The following is a 22,299-nucleotide window of genomic DNA, read 5'->3' as shown; positions in this document are numbered from 1 at the left end:
TTTCTCAGGATTGCTGTGGCTATTCGGGGTCTATTTTTATTCCAGATGAATTTTGGAGAGTTTGTTCTAGATCTTTGAAATAGGCCATTGGTATTTTAATTGGGATTGCATTGAATCTGTAGATTGCTTTGGGTAGTAGGGACATTTTATTTAATGATGTTGATTCTACCAATCCATGAACATGGTATGTTCTTCCATTTGTTTATGTCTTCCTTTATCTCTTTTTTCAATGTCCTGTAGTTTTACAAGTACAGTTCTTTTACGTCCTTGGTTAAGTTTATTCCTAGGTAACTTAATTTTTTTGGTCAATGGTAAATGGGATTGTTTTTTTCGTTTCTCTTTCTGTGAGTTCATTATTGGTATATAATAAGGCCATAGATTTCTGAGTGTTAATTTTGTATCTTGCTACATTGCCAAATTCATTTATTAGGTCTAGTAGTTTTTTGATGGAGTCTTTGGGATTTTCTATGTATAGTATCATGTTGTCTGCAAATAAAGACAGTTTTACTTCTTCTTTTCTAATTTGGGTACCTTTTATTTCTTCTTGTCTGATCGCTATGGCTAGCACTTCCAATACTATATCGAACAGGAGTGTGAAAGTGGGCATCCATGTCGTGTTCCTGTTCTTAGGGGAAATGAGTTTAGTTTTTGCCCATTGAGTATGGTGTTGGCTGTAGGTTTGTCATATAAGGCTTTTGTTATGTTGAGGTATGATCCCTCTATTCCCACTTTGCTGAGAGTTTTTACCAACAAAGGGTGTTGGATTTTGTCAAATGCTTTTTCTGCATCAATTAATATGACTGTGATTTTTTTCTCTCAGTTTGTTTGTGATGTATTACATGTATCGATTTGTGAATATTGTACCAGCCTTGCATCCCTGGAATAAATCCCACTTGATCATGGTATATGATCTTTCTAATGTAATGATGGATCCGATTTGCTAGGATTTTGTTGAGAATTTTGGCATCTATGTTCATCAGGGATATTGGCCTATAATTCTCTTTCTTTGTGGAGTATTTGTCTCGTTTTTGAATTAGGGTAATGCTGGCTTCTAAGAAACAGCTTGGAAATGTGCCTTCTGCTTGAGTGTTTTGGAATAGTCTGAGGAGGATAGGTTTTAGTTTTTCTTTGAATGCTTCGTAGAACTCTCCTCTAAAGCTGTCTGGACCAGGGCTTTTGTTTGCTGGAAGATTTTTGATCACTCCTTCAATTTCTTCGGAAGTTACCGTCCTATTCAGGTTTTTTGATTCTTCTTGATTGAGTTTTGGGAGCATGTTTTTTTCTAAGAATATGTCCATTTCGTCTAGGTTGTCCATTTTGTTGGAATAGAATTGTTCGTAGTATTTTTTCATAGTTGTTTTTATTTCTTTAGGATCAGTTGTTATTTCACCTCTTTCATTTCTGATATTGTTTATTTGGGTCCTCTCTCTTTGCTTCTTGGTGAATCTGGCTAGAGGTTCATCAATCTTGTTTATCCTTTCAAAGAACCAGGTCTTGGTTTTGTTGATCTTTTATATTGTGTTTTTTGTTTTTTGGTCTCTATGTCATTTATCTCCACTCTGATCTTTATTATTTCCTTCCTTCTGCTTATGCAATACTTTTATTGTTGCTCTCTTTCTAAAGCTTTGAGTTGTAGGATTAGATAATTTATTACCATTTTTTGTTGTTTTTTTCAGGTAGGCCTATAGAGCTATGAACTTCCCTCTCAAGACTGCTTTCACTGTGTCCCATAGATTTTGGATTATTGTGTTTTCATTGTCATTTGTTTCCAGGATGTTTTTAATTTCTTCTTTGATCTCATTGGTAACCCAATCATTGTTTAATAGCATGCTGTTCAGCCTCTAGGTGTTTGTTTTTTTATTGTATTTGATTTCTAGTTTTTTGCCTTTGTGATCTGAGAAGATGCTTGATATGATTTCTATCTTCTTTTATTTGAAGGGACGTTGCCTGTGTTCCAATATTTTCTGTCTTTGAAAATGACCTACGTGCACTTGAAAAGAATGTATATTCTGTGGCTTTGGGGTGAAATGTTCTGAAGATGTCAGTTAATATCATCTGATCTAGTGAGTCATTTAGGATGATGTTTCTTTGCTGGCTTTTTGTTTAGAGGATTTGTCCAGTGGTGGTAGTGGAGTATTCAAGTCCCCTACTATGAGTGTATTGCTGTCAGTGTCTCCCTTGATATCCTCCAGAAGTTTATTTTTGTATTTGGGTGCTCCTGTATTGGGTGCATATATGTTTCCCAGAGTTATATCTTCTTGTTGAATTGCTCCCTTTAGTATTATGAAGTGGCCTTCCTTATCTCTTGTTATGGCCTTCACTTTGAGGTCTAATTTGTCAGATATAAGTATTGCTACCCCAGCTTTTTTTTTTATTTTCATTTTCATTTGCCTGAAAGACCTTTTTCTATCCTTTCACCATCAGTCTCTGTGAGTCGTGTGTTCTGAGATGTGTTTCCTGTAGACAACAGATATATGGGTCATGTTTTCTTACCCACTCATCTACCCTATGTCTTTTGATTGGGACATTTAATCTATTCACATTTAAAGTTATTGATAGGTACTTGTTTGTTGCCATTTTTATCTTTTATGCCTGTTTTCCTTCTTCCCTTCCTATTTCTTTTTACAGCAGACCCTTTAGCATTTCTTACATTACTGGTTTGGTAGTAATAAACTCTCGGTCCTTTTTTCTCTGTGAAGCTCCTGATTTCACCCTCAATTTTGATTGATAGCCTTGCTGGGTACAGTATTCTTGGACTCAGACCCTTGCTTTGTATGACTTTATATATTTCATTCCATTCACTTCTGGCCTGATGTGTTTCTGTTGAGAAATCAGTCGATAGTCTGATGGGAGATCCTTTGTAGGTAACTTTCTGTCTCTCTCTGGCAGCCTTTAAGATTCTCACTTTGTCATTGCTGTTTCCTAATTTAATTATAAAATAATAGACAAACATGGTAATTGACCGTACCTTCACTATGCCTCCCATTGGCTAATCAGCAAGATATGCAAATTAACCGCCAACAAAGATAGCGGCTAATTTGCATACTGCAGACAGGGCATCACAGCTCCCTTGGGGTCCTAAGCCTTTTAGTCGGACATCCCCTGAGGGCTCCCTGGCTGCCAGAATGATGTCTGACTGCAAGCTTAGGCTTGATCCCCCAGGGAGTGGTCCTAGGTCGACAGGTGGACATCCCCCAAGGGGTCCTGGACTGCAAATGGGTGCAGGCCGGGCTGAGGGACTCCCTTGCCCCCCGAGTGCACAAATTGTGCACTCGGCCTCTAGTTTAATTATAATGTGTCTTGTTGTCAGTCTTTTGGGGTTCATCTTATTTGGGACTCTGAGCTTCTTGGACTTGTGTGAGTTTTTTCTTCCTGATATCAGGGAAGTTTTCTGTCAATATTTCTTCAAACAGGGTTTCTATTCCTTGCTTAGTTTCCTCTCCTTTTGGCACCTCCTTTATGTGGATGTTGTTTCGTTTCCAGTTGTCCTAAAGTTCCCTTAGGTGCTCGTCCTGTTTTTCAAGTTTTTTTTTCTAGATGCTGCTATGCTTGGGTATTTTTTTCCTACCTTATCTTCTAGCTCACTGATGCGGTCCTCTGCTTCTTCTAGTCTACTTTTGATGCTTTCTGTTGAGTTCTTTATTGCAGCAATGTCATTTTTCATTTCTTCTTCGTTTTCCTTCATTTCCTTTTGGTTTTTACACATATTGTTGAATTTGTCTTCTAACCTTTGCAGTGTCTTTATGACCATTGCTCTGAATTCTTTCTCTGACATATTGCTTTCTCCATTTTGTTTACTTCCTTTTCTGGTGATTTCTCTTTTTCTTTCTTATGCAGGCTGTTTTTTTGTCTCCCCATGATCGCTCCTCTCAGGGTCTCTACTTATGTAGCTCTCTCTCACCTGCTTTGACTTAAAGGCACAAAATACAACACAACAAGACACAACGCACAGGGCACCAAAGACGAACATATTCACGATTCTAATCACCCCAAATAAAGGTGACCACCAGAGAAAAGAGAACTAGGGGATAGAAAAGAGTGCAAAAATGAAATTGAGAAAAGGAAAAAATGAAAGAGAGAAAAGAAGGAGAAGAAAAAATAAGGGGAAAAAAATACATATGTATATGGGGAGAAAACTCCAATAAAACAACAACTAATCCAAAAAATGCAAACAGCAAACACCCAGAGATGAATGCAAACAATAAACAACAACTAATTCAAAAAATGCAAAGTACAATTATCCAAACAACAAACACCCAGATGAATCTGAGGAGGCAGAGATTTCTCTAGGCCAGTGGTTGGCAAATTGCGGCTTGGCAAACCGCTGCTCGAAAGCCACATGTGGCTCTTTGGCCCCTTGAGTGTGGCTCTTCCACAAAATACCAACTCTGTGCATGGGCCACGAAGTTTCAATTGCACTGTATGTGCATGCCCGCACGTGGTATTTTGTGGAAGAGCCACACTCAAGGGACCAAAGAGCCGCATGTGGCTCGCGAGCCACGGTTTGCCGACCATGGCTCTAGGCGATATCTGACCTTTCTGTCCACAGATTGCCTCACCAGCTGTGTTTAATTCGCAAATTCTGAGTAGCTGTTCGATTCAGCTGTTCCTTCTATCTGCTCTGTGAGAAGGTGCATGGCCTGTCTGCATATTCGGCACCTCTTTGTCTCACCCTGGACAGACTTTTTAGGTGCTCGCAGTTGGGGAGGCTGGAGTCCCGGTGTTTGTGTGTTCACAGCTGAGGCAGCTGGTCCCTGGGTGTTCTGGTTATAGAGTTCTGGGAGGTGTCCGAGGTTTTCCCATTTGAAGGTAAGGCTCGGCTTTCAATCACAGCCAGTCTCCCCTTCAAGATGGTATGGTCTCTATGGCAGAGCCATCCATTCCAAGAGAGATTTCAGCAGCAGTAGAGGCTACCCAGCCAGGGGAGCCTGGTCCACCAGTCCCCAACAGTGCTGTGTAATATAGCTGTCCCTCTCTCACAAATACAGACAGTCCCTGCATGTCCACGCACTCTCCTTTCATTCTCTCACACACTATCTTGCAGCCTGCCATCCCGTCGGTAGCCATCTTGGATCTTCCATTTTGAGTTTATTCTTGTTTATGGTGTAAGTTCATGGTCAAGTTTCATTTTTTTGTATGTACCTTTCCAATTATCCCAGCACCATTTATTGAAGAGACTGTCTTTACTCCATTATATGCTCTTGCCTCCTTTGTCAAATATTAACTGAACATAATGGCTTGGGTCAATTTCTGGGATCTCTGTTCTGTTCCATTGGCCTGTATGCCTGTTCTTCTGCCATTACCAGGCTATTTTGAGGACAGTGACTTTGTAGTAAGACTTGATATCTGGTTTGTGATCTCTCCAACTTTGTTCTTCTTTCTCAAGATTACAGTGGCTCTTTGGGGGTTTCTTTTGGTTCCATATTGTGTGTTCTAGATCTGTGAAATATGCTGTTGATATTTTAATAGGGTTTGCATTGAATGTATAGATTGCTTTGGGTCGTATGACCATTTTAATGATGTTGAGTTTACCAATCCATAAACACAGTATAGTCTTCCACTGGTTTATATCTTCCTCTGTCTCTTTTATCTGTGTCATGTAGATTTACGAGTACTGGTCATTTTCCTCCTTTGTTAAGTTTATTCCTAAGTATCTTAATATTATTTTGTTGTTGCAATGGGAAATGGGATTTTTTTTAGTTTCTGTTTCTGATAATTCATTATTGCTGTATAAAAATGCCATCAATTTCTGGGTGTTATTTTGTATCCTGCTATATTGCCGAATTCATTTATTAAGTCTAATAGTTTTTGGTGGAGTCTTTAGGATTTTCTTTGTACACTATTATATCATCTGTGAATAATGACAGTTTTACTTCCTTTTAAATTTGAATACCTTTTGTTTTTTTCTTCTAGTCTGATCGCTATGGCTAGTACTTTTAGTACTATATTGAATAATAGTGGTGAAAGCGGACATCCCTGTCTTGTTCCTGTTCTTAGGGGAAATGGTTTTAGTTTATGCCTGTTGAGTATGATGTTGGCTTAGGTTTGTCAAATATGGCCTTTATTATGTTGAGGTATGATCCCTCTATTCCCACTTTACTGAGAGTTTTTATCAAAAATGGGTGTTGGATTTTATCGAATGCTTTTTCTGACATCAATTGATATGATTATGTGATTTTTATCTTCCAGTTTGTTTATGTGATGTATCATATTTATTGATTTGGGAAGATTGTACCAGCCCTGCATTCCCAGAATAAATCCCACTTAGTCATGGTGTACGATCTTTTTAATGTATTCCTGGATCCGATTTGCTAATATTTTGTTGAGGGATTTAGCATCTATGTTCATCAGGAATATTGGCCTCTAATTCTCTTTCTTTGTAGTATCTTTATCTGGTTTAGGCTAATGGTAGCCTGGTAAATAGATCTTGGAAGTGTTTCTTCCTCCTGGATATTTTGGAATAGTTTGAGAAGGATAGGTGTTAGTTCTTTGAATGTTTGGTAAACCCTGTGAGGCCATCCATACCGAGTCTTTTGTTTGCTGGGAGTTTTTGTTTGTTTGTTTTTTGTTGTTTTTTTTGTTTGTTTGTTTTTATTACTGCTTTAAATTCATCAGTAGTTATGGGCCTTTTCAGGTTTTCTGATCCTTCCTGATTAAGTTTTGGAAGATTGTATTTTTTCTTGGTGTGAGTCCATTTTGTCCCGGTTTTCCAGGTAATGGGAATATAGTTATTCTAGTATTTTTTTTTTTATAATCCTTTGTATTTCTGTGGGGTCAGTTGTTACTTTGCCTCTTTCATTTCTGATTTTATGTATTTGGGTTCTGTCTCTTTGTTTGTTAATGAGTCTGGCTAAATGTTCATCAGTTTTATTTATCTTTTCAAAGAACCAGCGCTTCATTTTGTTGATCTTTTGTATTTTTTTAGTCTCATTTCTTTCACCTCTGATCTTTATTATTTCCTTCTTTGTACTTACTATGGGCTTTTCTTGTTGGACTCTTTCTAATTCATTTAGTTGTAGGATAAGATAGTTTATTAGTCCTTTTTCTTATTTCTTAAGGTAGGCCTGTATTATTACGATCTTCCCTCTCAGGACTGCTTTCACTGTGTCCCAGAGATTTGGGGTGTTTTGTGTTCATTTTCATTTTTTTCCAGGAAGTTTTTATTTCTTTCTTGATCTCATTGGTAACTCATTCATTGTTTAATAACATGCTGTTTAGCATCCATGTGTTTGACTATTTTTTAGTGTTCTTATTTTAATTTTTTAATTCCATGCCGTTGTGACCTGAGAAGATGCTTGATATGATTTCAGTCTTCTAGAACCTGTAGAGACTTTCTGTCCTAACATGTGGTCTGTCTTTGAAAATGTCTCATATGTCACTGAGAAGAATGTATATTGTGTAGCTTCATGGTGAAATGTTCTATAAATGTCAATTCCATGTAATCTAGTGTGTCATTTATGATCATTGTTGATTTTTTGTCTAAAAGATCTATCCAGTGATGTCAGTGGGGTGTTGAAGTCTTCTTCTATAACTCTCTCCTTAGTAATCCTTCAGAAGTTTTTTATATATTTGGATGCTCCTGTATTGGGTTCATGTATGTTTCCCAGAGTTATATCCTCTTGTTTTATCGATCCCTTTAGTATTATGATTGTTTTCTCTTATTATGGCATTCATTTTGAGTTTATTTGATCAGATATGAGTATTGCTACCACATACCTTTTTTTTCATTTCCATTTGCCTAGAAAGTTTGTTTCCATCCTTTCATTCTGTGTGAGTCTGTTCTGAGGTGAGTGTCTTGTAGATAGTACATATATGGGTCATGTTTTCTTATCCATTCAGCTACTCTATGCCTTTTTATTGGACCTCTTAAGCCATTTACATTTAAGGTTATTATTGATAGGTACTTATTTGGTGCCATTCTTACTCTTTATGCCTATAGTGTTCATTTTGGTTGGGACTCTCTGTGTTTCATGAACTTGAGTGACCTTTTTTCTTCACAGGTTAGGAAAATTTTCTGCCATTATTTCTTCAAACATGTTCTCTGTTCCTGTCTCAGATTCTGTAAATGGCTTAAGAGGTCCAATAAAAAGGATAGAGTAGCTGAATGGAAAAGAAAACATGACCCAGCCCTAACCAGTTTGGCTCAGTGGATAGAGCATTGGCCTGTGGACTGAAAGGCCCCAGGTTCGATTCCGGTCAAGGGCATGTACCTTGGTTGCGGGCACATCCCCAGTAGGGGGTGTGCAGGAGGCAGCTGATTGATGTTTCTCTCTCATCGATGTTTCCAACTCTCTATCCCTCTCCCTTCCTCTCTGTAAAAAATCAATAAAATATATTTTAAAAAAAAAGAAAACATGACCCATATATGTACTATGTACAAGACACTCACTATAATGCCATTGTTACTGCGTTTGATGTTGTCCCAGAGTTCCCTTAGACCAGTGGTCGGCAAACTGCAGCTCGCGAGCCACATGTGACTCTTTGGCCCCTTGAGTGTGGCTCTTCCACAAAATACCGACTTCTGTGCATGGGCCACGAAGTTTCAGTCGCACTATACATGCGCGCCCGCATGTGGTATTTTGTGGAAGAGCCACACTCAAGGGGCCAAAGAGCCGCATGTGGCTCGCGAGCCGCAGTTTGCCGACCACTGCCTTAGACTATCTTCCTTTTAAATTTTTCCCCCCCATTTGCTGCTCTGAATGTTTTTTTTATTTTTCTTTGTTCTACCTTGTCTTCTAATTTACTGATTTGGTTGTCAACTTCTTCTAGTCTACTGTTGAATCCTTCAAGAGTGTTCTTTATTTCAGCTATGTCATTCCTCATTTCTAATTGATTTTGATTTAGTTTCCACTTCTCATTTCAAGTTGGTGTAGCTTTCATTAAGACGTTTAATTCTCATTAAGACCTATAATTCTCCTTAAGTTCCGTATAATTCTCAGTTGCTTGCAGTTCTCACTGAATGGTTTGAGCACCCTTATTACCATTACTTTGAATTCTTTAGCTGACAAATTACTTGCCTTCATTTCATTTTGTTTCTTTTCTGGTGATCCCTCCTTTTCTCTCATTTGGAGATTATTTTTTTGTCTCGCCATTTTTGCTGTTCCTTTGTTTTTGTTTCTGCATATTAGGTCAAATTGCTATGTCTCCCACACTTTCTTCAGTGGTCTTAATATAGTAGGTGTTTTGTGGGATCCTACAGTGCATTGTCTTAGATCTTCTGAGTTGGGTGCTATAGGAAAGCCCCATACTTAACATATTTGGGTTCCCCTATTGTAGTTGTGTCTTGAATTTTGTTGTCCCTTTCATGGATGGCTCAACATGTAGCTAACCCCCAACTATATAGTATGAACAGTTGTGGAGGTGCTGATTGAATAGAACAAAATACAACACAACAAAACATGAAACAAAAGAAACAAAGCAAAAGTATACGCAAAACCCCTACAGCACCAACAAAAGAAACCCACAGGGAAGAGAGAATTAGGAAAGAAAAAAGAGAGCAAGAATGATAGAAAAAGGAAAAAAGAAAAAACATGAGAAGAAAACAAAACAAAACAAAATGAAGGGGAAGGGATATGTAAATTCAGAGCTGACATAAAGAAAATAATAATAGCCCTAACCGGTTTGGCTCAGTGAATAGAGCGTCGGCCTGTGGACTGAAAGGTCCCAGGTTCGATTCCAGTCAAGGGCATGTACCTTGGTTGCGGGCACATCCCCAGCAGGAGGTGTGCAGGAGGCATCTGACCAATGTTTCTCTCTCATTGATGTTTCTAACTCTCTATCCCTCTCCCTTCCTCTCTGTAAAAAATCAATAAAATTTATTTAAAAAAGAAAAATAAAATAATAATAAAGAATTAGGGGAAACCCAGCTGGCATGGCTCAGTGGTTGAGCCTTTACCTATGAACCAAGAGGTCATGGTTTGATTCCCAGTCAGGGCACATGCCTGGGTTGCAGGCTCGATTATTCCCTATTTGGGGGCATGCAGGAGCCAGCCAGTCAGTGGTTCTCTTTCATTATTGATGTTTTTATCTCTCCCTCTCCCTTCTTTTTCTGAAATCAATAAAAATATTTTTTAAAATATATTTTATTGATTTTTTACAGAGAGGAAAGGAGAGGGAGAAAGAGTTAGAAACATCCATGAGCGAGAAACATCGATCAGCTGCCTCCTGCACGCCCCCTACTGGGTATGTGCTCGCAACCAAGGTACTTGCCCTAGACTGGAATTGAACCTGGGACTCTTCAGTCCACAGGCCTACGCTCTAGCCACTGAGCCAAACTGGTCAGGGCTAAAAATATTTTTAAAAAAAATTAATTAGGGTAATAGGGAAAGGTAAACAGTTTAAAATAAAGGAGCTCAAAAAGAAAAGAAAAAAATTAAAAAGTCAAATAGAGGGAAAGGAGATATAACCAAAAATAAGAAAAGGAAAAAATATGAGAAAGCAAGAGAGAAATAAAAATGAAAGAAAACAAAACTGAGTAGTGAAGAAAAGAAAACAAAAATATTTGAGTAGGAAAAGGGAAGAGGAAAATTAGATATATGAAAGAAACAACAGAGGCTCGAATAACAAATCAATAAAGTAGATAAATAAAGAAGACACATTTAAAATGGGAAAAAAGTAAATGAAAGAGAAAAAAGAAAAGACAAAACAAAAGTGTTGCATAGCTGGCGTGGCTCAGTGATTAAGCATTGACCTACAAACCAGGAGGTCATGGTTCCATTCCTGGTCAGGGCACATGCGCAGGCTGCGGGCTCAATCACCAGTGGGTTGTGCAGGAGGCAGCCAATCAATGATTCTCTCTAATCATTGATGTTTCTATCTCACTCTCCCTCTCCCTTCTCCAAAGTCAAGCCTCCTATCTAATAATAGACAAACATGGTAATTGACCATACCTTCGCTATGCCATACCTTCGCTATGCTATAATCAGCAAGATATGCAAATTAACCGCCAACAAAGATCCGGTTAATTTGCATATGTAGGCTCGAAGCAGCTGAGCAGACTGAAGGCGGCTCCAGCTGGAGGAGCGAAGGCTGAAGGCAGCTCCAGTCGGAGCGAAAGCCTGGGTCCCGGGTGCCAGAGGAAAACCGGTGCCGGCAGCCTGGGGAAGGGAAGGCCTATTGCATGAATCTTTTCATGCAACAGGCCTCTAGTCTATAATAATAAAAGTATAATATGCTAATTAGACCAGACAGCCGAATGACCTTTGGGACCTCCTTCCGGACATAGCCACCAAAGCGGGGCCAAAGCAGAGACAGTTAGGGGCAAACAGGCAATCAGGCAAGCAGTTAGGGGTGATCAGACAGGCAGGAAGAGTGGTTAGGGGTGATCAGGCATGCAGGTAATCAGTTAGGGGCGATCCGGCAGGCAGATGAGAGATTGGAGGCGATCAGGCAGGCAGGCGAGCGGTTCGAGCCAGCTGTTCCAGATTGCGAGAGGGATGTCTGACTGCCAATTTAGGCCCGAACCTGCAGGTGTTCCTGCGCGATCGGGCCTAAACTGGCAGTCCCACATCCCCCGAGGTGTCCCGGATTGCGAGAGGGTGCAGGCCAGGTGAAGGACCCCACCCCCACCCCCCATTAACAAATTTTGTTCACCGGGCTTCTAGTAAAAATATAATTTAAAAAGGCATCTTTAGGGAGCTGTTTTTCATGAAATATTAATGTTTATTACATGTAACTTTATTATATTTAAAATTCTTTTTCTTGAAAGAAAATATATTCATATGGCTATAAAAAATAAAAATGTATTAAAAAAAAAAGTGATGAAGTGGCATTTGTTTCAGAGTTTAGTGTCCCATGGGAGCTCCCTTTAGATCCTATTCTTCTCTCTGTCAATTCTGGGCTTCCTGTGAGGTACTTAGGTGCTAACCACTGTCAGAAACTATCCTCCTTTGGCTTTCAGCAACCTGTTCAAAACTCCAAGCGATTCACCGATCCAACATTTTGTCTGTCTCTACTGGCCTTGGCTGCATGCAAAAGGGGCCAATCTGCCCTTTTTTTTTTTTTTCTGAGCTCTGTAAGCATGAACTCTTTTTTTTTTTTTTTTTATTGCTTAAAGTATTACAAAGGGTATTACATACGTATCCATTTTATCCCCCCGCCCTAGACAGTCCCCTAGCCTCCCCTATCCCCCAGTGTCTTATGTCCATTGGTTATGCTTATATGCATGCATACAAGTCCTTTAGTTGATCTCTTACCCCCCTACCTCCTGCCCCCCACCCCTCCCCGGCCTTCCCGCTGCAGTTTGACAATCTGTTTGAGGCAGCTCTGCCTCTGTATCTATTATTGTTCAAAAGTTTATAATGGTCTCTATTGTCCATGAATGAGTGAGATCATGTGGTATTTTTCCTTTATTGACTGGCTTATTTCACTTAGCATAATGCTCTCCAGTTCCATCCATGCCGTTGCAAATGGTAAGAGTTCCTTCCTTTTTACAGCAGCATAGTACTCCATCCTGTAGATGTACCACAGTTTTCTAATCCATTCATCTACTGATGGGCACTTAGGCTGTTTCCAGATCTTAGCTATGGTGAATTGTGCTGCTATGAACATAGGGGTGCATATATCCTTTCTGATTGGTGTTTCTGGTTTCTTGGGATATATTCCTAGATATGGGATCACAGGGTCAAATGGGAGTTCCATTTTCAGTTTTTTAAGGAAACTCCATACTGTCTTCCATAGTGGCTGCACCAGTCTGCATTCCCACCAGCAGTGCACAAGTGTTCCTTTTTCTCCACATCCTCTCCAGCACTTGTCGTTTGTTGATTTGTTGATGATAGCCTGTCTGACAGGTGTGAGATGGTACCTCATTGCTGTTTTGATTTGCATCTCTCGGATGATTAGTGACTTTGAGCATGTTTTCATATGTCTCTTGGCTTTCTGGATGTCCTCTTTTGAAAGGTGTCTATTTAGGTCCTTTGCCCATTTTTTGATTGGATTGTTTATCTTTCTTTTGTTAAGTTGTATGAGTTCCCTATAAATTTTGGAGATTAGGCCCTTATCAGATATGTCATTGGCAAATATGTTTTCCCACACAGTGGGTTTTCTCGTTGTTTTGTTGATGGTTTCTTTTGCTGTGCAGAAGCTTTTTATTTTGATGTAGTCCCATTTGTTCATTTTTTCTTTAGTTTCAAGTGCCCTAGGAGCTGTATCAGTGAAAAATTGCTTCGGCATATGTCTGAGATTTTGTTGCCTTTGGATTCTTCTAGAATTTTTATGGTTTCCCGTCGTACATTTAAGTCCTTTATCCATTTTGAGTTTATTTTTGTGTATGGTGTAAGTTGGTGGTCTAGTTTCATTTTCTTGCATATATCTGTCCAATTTTCCCAACACCATTTATTGAAGAGACTATCTTGGCTCCATTGTATGTTCTTGCCTCCTTTGTCAAATATTAATTGAGCATATTGGTTCGGGCCGATTTCTGGGGTCTCTATTCTATTCCATTGATCTATATGCCTATTCTTGTGCCAGTACCAGGCAGTTTTGAGAACAGTGGCTTTGTAATACAACTTGATATCTGGTATTGAGATCCCACCTACTTTGTTCTTTTTCAGGATTGCTGCAGCTATTCGGGGTCTTTTTTTATTCCAGATGAATTTTTGGAGAGTTCGTTCTAGATCTCTGAAGTATGCCGTTGGTATTTTAATGGGAAGTGCGTTGAATTTATAGATTGCTTTGGGTAGTATGGACATTTTAATGATGTTGATTCTACCAATCCATGAACACGGTATGTTCTTCCATCGGTTTATGTCTTCCTCTATATCTTTTTTCAACGTCCTGTAGTTTTCTGAGTAGAGGTCTTTTACCTCTTTAGTTAAGTTTATTCCTAGGTAGCTTAATTTTTTTGGTGCAATAGTAAACGGGATTGTTTTTATAATCTCTCTTTCTGAAAGTTCACTATTGGTGTATAGAAATGCCTCAGATTTCTTGGGGTTAATTATGTATCCTGCTACATTGCCAAATTCATGTATTAAGTCTAGTAGCTTTTTGATGGAATCTCTAGGGTTTTGTATGTATAATATCATGTCGTCTGCAAATAAGGACAGTTTTACTTCCTCTTTTCCAATTTGGATGCCTTTTATTTCTTCTTCTTGCCGAATTGCAATGGCTAACACTTCCAGTACTATGTTGAACAGGAGTGGTGAGAGGGGGCATCCCTGTCTTGTTCCTGTACTTAGGGGAAATGGTGTTAGTTTTTGTCCATTGAGTATGATGTTGGCTGTGGGCCTGTCATATATGGCTTTTATTATGTTGAGGTATGATCCTTCTACTCCCACCTTGCTGAGAGTTTTTATCAAAAATGGGTGTTGGATTTTGTCAAATGCTTTTTCTGCATCAATTGATATGACCATGTGGTTTTTTTCTTTCAATTTGTTTATGTGATGTATCACGTTTATTGATTTGCAGATATTGTACCATCCTTGCATCCCTGGGATAAATCCTACTTGGTCATGGTGTATGATCTTTCTGATGTACTGCTGGATCCAATTTGCTAAGATTTTGTTGAGGATTTTGGCACCTATGTTCATGAGGGATATTGGCCTGTAATTCTCTTTCATTGTGTTGTCTTTACCTGGTTTTGGTATTAGGGTGATGCTGGCTTCATAGAATGAGCTTGGAAGTGTTCCTTCCTCTTGAATTTTTTGTAGTAGTCTGAGGAGGATAGGTTTTAGTTCTTCCTTGAATGTTTGGTAAAACTCCCCTGTGAAGCCGTCTGGTCCTGGGCTTTTGTTTGCTGGAAGCTTTTTGATGACTGCTTCAGTTTCTTCCATAGTTATTGGCCTGTTGAGATTTTTAGATTCTTCCTGATTGAGTTTTGGAATTTTGTATTTTTCTAGGAATTTGTCCATTTCCTCCATGTTGTCTAGTTTGTTGGAGTAGAGCTGTCCATAGTATTTTTTAACAATCATTTGTATTTCTGTGGGGTCTGTTGTTATTTCGCCTCTATCGTTTCTGATTTTGTTTATTTGGGTCCTCTCTCTTTGCTTCTTGGTGAGCCTGGCTAGAGGTTTGTCAATTTTGTTTATCCTTTCAAAGAACCAGCTCTTGGTTTCATTGATTTTCTGTATTGTTTTTTTGGTCTCTATGTCATTTATTTCTGCTCTAATCTGTATTATCTCCTTTCTTCTGCTCACTCTGGAGTTTTCTTTTTGCTGTCTTTCTAATTCTTTGAGTTGTAGATTTAGATTATTTACTACCATTTTTTCTTGTTTTTTGAGGTAGGCCTGTAGAGCTATAAACTCCCCTCTCAGGACTGCTTTCATTGTGTCCCATAGGTTTTGGATTGTTGTGTTTTCATTGTCATTAGTTTCCAGGATGTTTTTAATTTCTTCTTTGATCTCATTGGTAACCCAATCAATATTTAGTAACATGCTATTCAGCTTCCAGGTGTTTGAGTATTTTGGGTTGTTTTTATTGTAGTTTATTTCTAGTATTATGCCATCGTGGTCTGCGAAGATGCTTTTTATGATTTCAATCTTCTTGAATTTGGGGATACTTTGCTTGTGACCCAATATGTGGTCTATTTTTGAAGATGTACCATGAGCACCTGAGAAGAACGTATATTCCCTGGCTTTGGGGTGAAGTGTTCTGAAGATGTCTATTAAGTCCATCTGATCTAGTGAGTCATTTAGGATTGCTGTATCTTTGCTGATTGTTTGTCTATAGGACTTATCCAGTGCTGTCAATGGTGTATTAAAGTCCCCTACTATGATTGTATTGTTGTCGATCTCTCCTTTGATATCTTCCAGGAGTTTTTTTATGAATTTGGGTGCTCCTACATTGGGTGCATATATGTTTACCAGGGTTATATCTTCTTGTTGTATTGATCCCTTTAGTATTATGAAGTGGCCTTCCTTATCTCTTGTTAAGGCCTTCACTTTGAGGTCTATTTTGTCCGATATAAGTATTGCTACCCCAGCTTTCTTTTCCTTTCCATTTGCCTGAAAGATATTTTTCCATCCTTTCACTTTCAGTCTGTGTGAGTCCCTTCTAATGAGGTGGGTTTCTTGTAGACAGCAGATGTATGGGTCATGTTCTTTTATCCATTCAGCCACTCGATGTCTTTTGGTTGGAGCATTTAGTCCGTTTACGTTTAAAGTTATTATTGAAAGGTACTTGTTTGTAGCCATTTCTTTTTGTGTGTGTGTGTGGCTGTTTTCTTTCTGAGCTTTTTATTACTTCTTTTTATACCAGTCCCTTTAGCATTCCTTGCATTGCTGGCTTGGTGGTGACAAACTCCCTTAGCCTTTTTTTGTCTGTGAAGCTTCTTATTTCCCCTTCAAGTTTGAATGATAGCCTTGCTGGATAGAGTATTCTTGGATTCAGTCCTTTGCTTTGCATCACTTTGTAAATTTCCGTCCATTCTTTTCTGGCCTGATGTGTTTCTGTTGAGAAATCATTTGACAGTCTAATGGGAGATCCCTTGTATGTAACTTTCCGTCTCTCTCTTGCAGCCTGTAAGATTCTCTCTTTGTCCTGAACATTTGCCATGGTGATTATGATGTGTCTTGGTGTGGGTCTTTTCGGGTTCACCTTGTTTGGGACTCTCTGGGCTTGTGTGACTTTTTTCTTCCCCACCTCCGGAAAGTTTTCCGATATTATTTCTTCAAGTAGGTTTTCTAATCCTTGTTCATCTTTCTGTTGTTCTGGTACTCCTATTATTCGTATGTTGTTTCGTTTCATGTTGTCCCAAAGCTCCCTTAGGCTCTCCTCCTGTCTTTTAATTTTTTTCTCCAATTGCAGTACATTTTGCGTGTGTTTTGCTTCCTTGTCTTCTAATTCACTAATTCGGTCCTCCGCTTCTCCTAGTTTACTGTTGATACTTTCAATGGAGTTTTTCATTGCAGCTATATCACTCTTCATTTCTTCTTGGGTCTTACTTAAGTTGTTGATTTTTTCATCTGTTTCTTCTAGCTTCTTCCATATGTTATCGATTTTTTCATCTGTTTCTTCTAGCTTCTTCCATATGTTATCGATTTTTTCATCTGTTTCTTCTTGCTTCTTGAAGAGGTTGTCGATTTTTTCCTCCATCCGGTTTATGCACTCTAGGACCCTTATTCTGAATTCTTTATCTGTCATGTTGCATGCCTCTGTATTACTTAGCTGCTTTTCTGGAGAGTCCTCCTTCTCCTTCCTTTGGGGGTTTATTTGTCTACCCATGTTTGATCTCACTGACATATCTAGATGTTGAGTCGTTCAGTGGTTGCTCCCTGGGTGGCAGTGACTCCTTGGTCTGTGGTTGCTCTTCGGGCGGTTGCGGTAGCTGCTGTTCTTCAGTTGGCAGCAGCTCCTCTGGTGGGTGCTGTTCACAGCTGTGGTGGCTCTTCTGGCTGGTGGGGCGAGGTTTCACGTACAGCTGCTGTTCCTCAGCAGATGATGTGGTGCTCAGGAGGTTGCTGTTGCTTGGATCTGCTGCATTGATTTAAAGGCACAAAATACAACACAACAAGGCACCACGTATCAGGCACTATACACAAATATATTCACGATATTAATAACTCCAAATAAAGGTGACCACCTGAATTAAGAGAATTAGGGGATAAGGAAGAAGGAAGAGAAAAAGATAAAAGAAAAAAAAGAAAAAAGTAGGGACCAAAAAATGGAGTGCAAAAATGAAATCAGGAAAAAGGAGGGGGGAAAATAAAAGCGAGAAAACAAAAGAAAAAAAAAATCGAAAAGAGAGAATGAAGTGGAAGAGGGGAAGAGACTTTTTATATGAGGAGAATACTCCTATAGAACAGCCATTAATCCCAACAAATTCCAGCAACAGCTCCCTGGATATGAATGCAAACTAGAAACAACCAATAATATAACAATGAAAATAGAATGGAGAACACTAATCCCAAAATAAAATAAAGAGAAAATAAAATGGCACTTTAAAAAATGGTAAAATGGTAGCAGTAATAATACTGGTTAAAAAATAAGAAGGTAGTAATTAAAAGGGTAAAATCAGGTGATGTAAAAATAAAAAAAAAAAGAACAGAAAAAAAATAATAAAAAAATTGATTTCTTAGTTAAAAAGTGAGAAAAGAAAAAAAAAATGCAGTAGTGAAGGTCCTTCGGTTCTTCTATTCTTCATTGTGGCTCGCCTTAGACCTTCCAGGTATTCAGGAGAGTGTTGAGTTTCCCTGCGATATACTGTTCCTCTGTGTTGTGAACCACAGTCCTTATTTTAAAGCAGGTCGCATTTATTTCCCAGACTGCCTTATTTTGTGTTTAGCAAAGAGTCAGTTTGTGGGTCAGCCTCTGGGTGGCAGTGTTCTGGGGTTGGCATCTGGGGCTATAGGGCCTCTCTTTCCAGTGGAAGTTCACTGCCCAGAGCTGACTGCGTAATAGTTAGTTACCGGAGCTATGTTGTTGCTGGCGTTGAAAATCCCTCTATAGGCCAGACCCTGTTAACTCCCAGGGACTGATAAAGTTATTTTAATCCTTGATCTCGTACAGGGTAGAATCTGGGTGTGGCTGTGCTCCTTGCCTGGGGGCCGGGGGGAGGAGCCTCACTCTCTGGAGAGAATGGCTGCCCCAGTCTTGGGCTCAGGGGTGTCTCAGCACTCAATTCGCTGCCACCTCTCCCGGCTCCCCCTCTCTCCCCAGTCTCTCCCCAGATTCCACTCTTCCGCACACTCTCCCTCTCTTCAGCACAGGTGAGTGTCTGTATCCGAAATGTCCCATGAACAGGATTCAGTGAAAACAGACAAACAAACGCAGGCCGCGGAAACGGGGAAGGCTTGGTTTCTGTAAGCTTCTTCTTTTACCGGGACTGTATGGTCAGGTCAGCTCTTCAGGCTGCCCCCTTTAGGCTCAGTTCTCCGCGGTCACAGAACCCAGCTCTCAATTTCCCTGGCGGTGCCAGGAATCCCGCGGTTCTCCTTTCCCCCGTCAGGGGCTGTGTCTGTCCCAGGGGACGCGGCTGTCTGCCATGCGGTCTCCCTCCGACTCTCTGGGCTCAGAGGTCTGGCAAACTTTCCTGCCCAAATCCCTGGTTTTTATTACCTTTCCAGGGGAGTTCTGCTCTTCCCGGCTGCAAACCCTCTCACCAGCTGAGCAATTTCGCCAATTCGGTGTGGGTGTTACTAGTTTCAGCTGTTCATTCCATTTGCTCCGGGACACGACCTGGGACGCGTCTGCCTATATCGCCGCCATCTTGGTTCTCCCAATCTGCCCTTTAATGTAGGTTTGTTAGCAGCATGGGGCCCAAGGCTGGTTCCCAAGGCTCTACCTTCGCCCGCCTGTGCCTGCTAGCTAGCTGTCAATCTTAACCACTCAAAAGTCTGTTACTGAAAGGACTTTAATGTGGGGGAGGTGCTGTTTAGCTTTCTGGGAATGGCATGGGTGTGTTTCCCTGTCCCAGAGCTACCACTCCATGAGTGGCCCAAATTATTACTCTGCCCTCAGCTAGACAGAGGTCCTTGTATGGAGACCAGTGAGTTTGGCTGGAAACCTGTATTTTTTATCAGCTCTCCCGTTCAGGGAAAGGGTACCACCTGTCTGGTTCTCGGGATAGTGGAGCAGACGGCCCCTCCCCAATCCAGTCACTACTGCTCCTGAAACTGTTCAAATCCTTTGACTTGGCCTCTGTTTTTGTTTCCTTTGAAAAGCTCAAAATGCAGGGTGTGGCATGCAGGGCTCATGAGGGTGGGACAGGCCGTATCACCTAGGGAGGGTTTTTTTTTTCTTTTCTTGCCCTGTTGCTACTGGGAGTAGCTAGCTCCTCTCAGGAAAAATGGCTTTTGTTTTGGGGCCTATGACCAAATACTCCTGGGTGCTGCTTTTTCACATCTCTCCTCAATGCTTCCCACCCCAGCCTCTCCTTAGGCACCTCCTCCACATCTCCCTCCCTGCACCAAAGCCTTGGGTGAGTAGCTGTAAACTCCTGTGCTCTGTTTTTTTTAAAAATAAAATAAAAATGAAACTGCAGCTTTCTGTCTGACTTATTCCCATCTACCAGCTCCAGACTGCACCCTGGCCAGCAATCCTGCCACCTTTCATGGCTGGATGTTACATGGGCCACTGATCTCGACTCAAGTGCTCTGGGCTGTGGAGCTCAGCGTGGGTTTCAGGCTTATATCTTCTGAGGGAACAGAGATCTCTCCTCACTTGGCCTTCTACCCTGCTGCCATGCCGCTCCTGTAAGCTGGGTCAGCTCCTCTCAAGACCTCGCCTGCCGAGGTCCAATCCCAGCAGGTCCAGGGGTTCCCAAAAGCGTAGACGGAGTCGGCGAAGAAGGAATGACACGGAGACAGCGTTCAGTTGATCAGCAGCCTAGCCAGGATCTCCAGCCAGGATCTCCAGCCAAGTTCTGGTCTGGATCTCCAGAGAGGTTCTGCTTAGGATCTCCAGCCAGGTTCTGTCTGAGATCGCCAGCCAGGTTCAGTCACCAGGTTCTAGTCAGGTTCTCTTGCCAATTTCTGTAGCCAGGTTCAGTCCAGGATCTTTTGCCATGTTCTCTCCAGCGAAGTTCTTCTGTCTGTAGGTTCTGTGTAGGTTCTGTCTGTAGATTCTCTGTTTTAAGTTCTGTCTCTCTCTGTCTGGTTACATCTGTATTTATACCAGTTGATTCAATCCTATCAATCTCTATTACAAAGGTTAGGGCGTTTCTTATCTCCATTCCAGGGAGAAAAGATTATGTAGTTTAAGCATGATTGTTCATAGTTAAAGTGATTAATTACCCGCCTGGCACTTAGTTGAGGGGTTTTATTCCCTCCCTAACTTCAGGGGAAAATCCCTACCTGGGGATTCAACCTTTCTCGGAGAGGTGACCTTGGTTAAAACACAGCGCCAAGAAGGTGAGCAAACATATTAAGAACTGTATGCCATATATGCCAGGTCCCTTGAAACAGCAAGGATGGACCGGCTCCCGGCACTCGCCCTTCCTACTCATCTCCAGGTGTTTTCTGTCCTTTTATATGTCTCGAACTCAGCTGGACCTCAGTTGGTAATTCCAAGTGAATGTTCTCTAATTTAGTTGTATTTCCAGTCTGGCCTTGTGATGGGGTACACTACAGATCTGCCTAGTCAGCCAACATTTTCTCCTCCAACCTTTTCATTTTAATATGTGTGCACCCCTTTGGATTCATCTTGTGTTGAACTCTCTGCACTTCCTGGACTTGCATGTCTTCTTACTTTACCAGGTTAGGGAAGCTTTCAGTCATTATTTCTTCAAATGGGTTCTCAATCTCTTGTTCTCTCTTTTCTTCTCTGGGTATTCCTATAAGGCGAGTGTTGTCATGCTTCATATTGTTCCACAGGTCCCTTAAACTATCCTCATTTTCTTAAATTCCTTTTTTTAATCACTGTATGTTCTTTTTATTGGGTGCTTTCTGTTACCTAATCTTCCAAATCACTGACTCAGTCTTCTGCTTCATCTAACCTACTGTTGATTCCTTGTAGTGTATTTTTCATTTCAGATACTGTATTCTTCATTTCTGACTGGGTCTTTTTTATGTCCTTTTTTATGTTTACTATCTCTCTTTTACATTTTTTATTGATTTCAGAAATAGCAAGGGAGTGGGGGAGAGAAGGAGAGAAAGGGAGAGAGAGAGAGAGAGATATCGATGAGAGAGAAATTGATTGGTTGCCTCCCTTACGCATCCTGACCTGGGGATGGAACCCACAACCCGGTATGTGCCCTGACTGGGAATCAAACCTGTGACTATTTGGTGCACAGGACGATGCTCCAACTAACTGAGCCACACTGGCCAGGGCACATTTCCATTTATTTAGCTTTATTGTAAGAATACAGTGTATAATACACATAGCATACATGTGTTAATTGACTGTCTAAGCTTTCAGTAACTTCTAGTCAGCAGTGGGCTATTAGTAGTTAAAGTTTTGGGGGTGTTAAAAGTTATATGTGATTTTCAGCTGGGCAGGGGTCGGTGCCTCTAACATACCTTCCCCTGCTTCATTGTTCAGAGGTCAACTGTATTTGAAAAACATGTTTGTAAATTGGTTGTATTTGTGAAATGTCTTTATTTGCATTCCTGTTTTTATAGGATCCTTTGGTCATACTATTAAAAAATATAGTTCCCTTGGTGATCTTGTTCAAGTCTTGGGTACCCCAGGCAAAAAAGGCACTGGTTTGAATCCCCTGCAGTTTGATAACCCTGCAGAATTATATGTAGAGGACACAGGAGATATTTACATTGTGGATGGAGATGGAGGATTGAATAACAGATTGATCAAGTTGTCCCAAGGTACATGGCTTAATTTTAATGGTATTATATAAGAATATTATTTAACAAGTTGTATTTAATTTGTTTAATACTTGATAATAATGTTATAACTATTGAATATGAGTCT

General features: G+C 40.3%; 1 protein-coding gene across 4 annotated transcripts in view; it reads left to right on the top strand.

The window, feature by feature from the left end:
- Positions 1–22,299, top strand: part of NHLRC3 (NHL repeat containing 3) — a 41,091-nt gene that overhangs the window by 10,636 nt on the left and 8,156 nt on the right. For 3 of the 4 annotated variants that reach the window (XM_059684335.1, XM_059684334.1, XM_059684333.1), the window contains one exon: positions 21,993–22,193. The exons of the other annotated variant lie outside the window; for it this stretch is intronic. In XM_059684335.1, coding sequence (XP_059540318.1) covers positions 21,993–22,193 — 201 coding nt within the window. The remainder of the gene's footprint in view (positions 1–21,992; positions 22,194–22,299) is intronic. 4 annotated transcript variants of the gene reach the window in all.

Source organism: Myotis daubentonii, chromosome 2, assembly GCF_963259705.1.
Source record: "Myotis daubentonii chromosome 2, mMyoDau2.1, whole genome shotgun sequence".
NCBI lineage: Eukaryota > Metazoa > Chordata > Mammalia > Chiroptera > Vespertilionidae > Myotis > Myotis daubentonii.
Note: the sequence above shows the minus strand (reverse complement) of the source record. Positions and strands in the feature narration are given on the sequence as shown.